Genomic DNA, 3,000 nt, shown 5'->3' with positions numbered 1-3,000 from the left:
GAATGCTCCCTGTGGGGCTCAGCTCTGAGTTGGCCTGGGACAGATGCCATTTTGCTTCATATCCTCATTGCTATTTCACTCAGCCCCCTCCCTCTCCCCATGTGTCTCAGGCCTCATTGGCACTTTACACCACTTCAGGTGAAAGGAATGGAGTCGTGGGGTCTATCAGGCACCTGGTTAGATCCTAACCAGTATTTTTCTTGGGTGACAGGGAGTCATTTCCGTCCTCGCATTCTCTGCTGAGAGCCACTTGGACCTCACCTTGAACGCACTTCAGGAGTTTGGGGCTGCAATCAGCAAGGTTAAGATTTCTGGGCTCATCGACCGTCTGAAGGTAAAGGAGCCAGGGGGTTCTCTCAAACTTCCTCTCCCTCTAAAGCAGGGGCAGCAACCCTGCGGTAGTGTCTGCTCTGGTCAGCTAGCATTGTCCCCCAGTGTATGCGTTCTGTGTGATGCCTGCAGTTAAGCAGGGAGGAGCACAATCTGGAGCTGGGGTTCTCTCAAATGATTTTTATCGTCTCATGGCTTGAGCACCCCTCCCATGCACAATGTGTGGGAACTACATCAGTTGCTTGCATGGAAAAACATTTAAGGTATTTTTATATGTTTTTTAATCCCGGAAATGAGAAGGTGTTGCAAGCAACATGTGGCTAACGAACCTGCTGTAGGTAGACCACCAGTGGTCTACAGATGACAATTATGGAACCTCTGATTTAGAGCAGTGGTTCTCAACCTTTCCAGATTAGTGTACCCCCTTTCAGGAGTCTGATTTGTCTTTTGTACCCCAAATTTCACCTCACTTAAAAACTACTTCCTTACAAAATCAGGCATAAAATTATTAAAAAGTGGCACAGCACATTATTACTGAAAAATTGCTTATTTTCTCATTTTTACCATATAATTATAAACTAAATCAACTGGAATATAAATATTGTATTTGCATTTCAGAGTGTAGTATATAGAGTAGTATAAAGAAGCCATTGTATGAAATTTTGGTTAGTAACTTTGCAAGTGCTTTCTTTGTAGTCTGCTGTAAAACTAGGCAAATATCTAGATGAGTTGATATACCCCCTGGAAAACCTCTGCAGACCCTCAGGGGTACACAAGTACCCCTGGTTGAAAACCACTGATCTAGAGGTTAGAGCAGGAGACTAGGCCTCTGGGCTTCCATTGCTGGCTCTGCATTTACTCACTGTGCAGCCTTAGGCAAGACATTTAGCGCCTGATCTTGTACCCACCAGTGTCAAGGACTAAGCTCCCGTGTACTTCACTGCTGTAGGTTCAGCATTTTAGGCTCTCTGTGTCAGAGTGACCCGTGGGAATGATGGAGATACTAATAACTCCCTACCACACACAGTTATTATATTGCTTAAATACTGTTTGCAAGTGGTTTGAGATCTTTGGCTGAAAAGAGCTTTGCAAGTGCAAGCTGCCATTGCTACTGTGAGCAATTCCTCGGTCAGCAGATCAGAATTCCAAGGCAAAACGAATCAGAAGAACTTGTCTCTAGTGACGTTTCCGATTGTCTAGGACTACCACCATGGGAAAAGAGGCAAGACTCGCAGCACCCTGATGCTGACATACAGCAACGTGGCTGTCCATGCTCCAAAAGAGCAGCTTCTCTCCCGAGTAGAGGCAGACATCACAGGGAACATCCTTCACCATTACAGAGCCAGTTGTCGGGTAAGCGCTTTTGTGCGATAAGGGTTAGGGGCATTACCCTGAAGTGATAGCATTGCCTCTGAGTTTATAGAGAGAGGGCTTGTATTTTCTAAAACTCTCCTTTGAGCAATAATTTGTCACATAACTCAAATTTAAAACTGTAATGGATGGAGCGTGAGCTGTCACATGTTGTAGCATTTTTGTTGCTCTTCTTTGTATTTTCTCTAGTTTCTCTATATTCTTCTGAAATTCTGTAGACCACAGCTACACAGTAATTCAGATGCAGTCACACTCAGGCTATTCAGAATAACACTCTAACTCCCCTAATATGTATTTGTATCTAGCTCTATCTTTCACTACCCAAGAGAGACTAGTGCTAGCTTGTATTTAGTTGATTTGCTGTCACTCTGTTTCTTGGACTCACTACTTCCCTTACCTCTTATCTGTCTTCTTGTTTGTCTGTGTGCTCCTTATTTCTGTTCCCTAGGTGTCTGACTGCTGGCACTGACTCTCATCTCAGAGCAACCTCTCCACGTCACTTTGCCATTCAATCCTGCCCTGTCTGACTGAGACTCTCACTTAGGCATTGTCAAAAACAGTTGACCAAACTTATATCTTCCAGTAGTTCACAAATGCAAATATTACATAGTATGGCCCCTGATATTGACCTCTACAAAACACCCCCTCTGGATACACTTCCTGCCTTTTGGAAGATTTAACAATAGTGATTTCTCTCTGCTCCATATTCACCAGCCAGGACATTTTGAGGATGTGCGTTATGGGGGACTATGTACATTGCTAAGAGCTGTTTTGCATTTTGTTTTTCAGGTGCTGGGCATCACTCTTACGAACAAGGTAAATTCTAAATAATCTGCCCTCAGCTCTTGCATTTTCTATACACAAGTTGCTTGTTTAAATTGCACAGAGCTTGATTTCCTTGCTACATCAAGCAGGAGTCCTGGCTGCTCTGGTGTAAGTGGACCTGGATTTATTTGATGAACCTGGGTTTTCTCTTCTTCTGAGGTGGGTGCAGAGCCGGGGTCCTCTGCCTTCTGGGGTCTGTGGACACCTCTCTCCTCTCCTGAGGCTAGATTTAATTCCTGATCTTTATCTTCTGGACTCTAGTTCTTCTCTCAGTTTCTCATCCACATCCTCTTGTTTCTCCTTCTGGATTATGTAGGACATGTACCTAAAATTAACCCTCATCCAGAATGTCACGGAGATTAGCTGTGCCATCTTGGAGACCAGAGACTTCCAGGAGTTCGAATTCTCTTACAAACAGGAGCTCCTTGGCTACATGCTGGTGAGTGATTAGGAGCTTTGAGGACTGAAGTACAA

General features: G+C 44.2%; 1 protein-coding gene across 1 annotated transcript; it reads left to right on the top strand.

The window, feature by feature from the left end:
• Positions 1-201: 201 nt before the first annotated feature.
• LOC135980637 (maestro heat-like repeat-containing protein family member 2B) lies at positions 202-2,965 on the top strand (the record flags this gene model as incomplete). The annotated part of the gene is made up of 4 exons (XM_065580560.1): positions 202-334; positions 1,531-1,683; positions 2,491-2,517; positions 2,843-2,965. Coding segments are annotated over exons 2-4 (261 nt in total), but the record flags the coding sequence as incomplete, so codon positions are not given.
• Between the last annotated feature and the right edge of the window lie 35 nt (positions 2,966-3,000).

Source organism: Chrysemys picta, unplaced genomic scaffold (assembly GCF_011386835.1).
Source record: "Chrysemys picta bellii isolate R12L10 unplaced genomic scaffold, ASM1138683v2 scaf5282, whole genome shotgun sequence".
In the NCBI taxonomy this organism is placed as follows: domain Eukaryota; kingdom Metazoa; phylum Chordata; order Testudines; family Emydidae; genus Chrysemys; species Chrysemys picta.
Note: the sequence above shows the minus strand (reverse complement) of the source record. Positions and strands in the feature narration are given on the sequence as shown.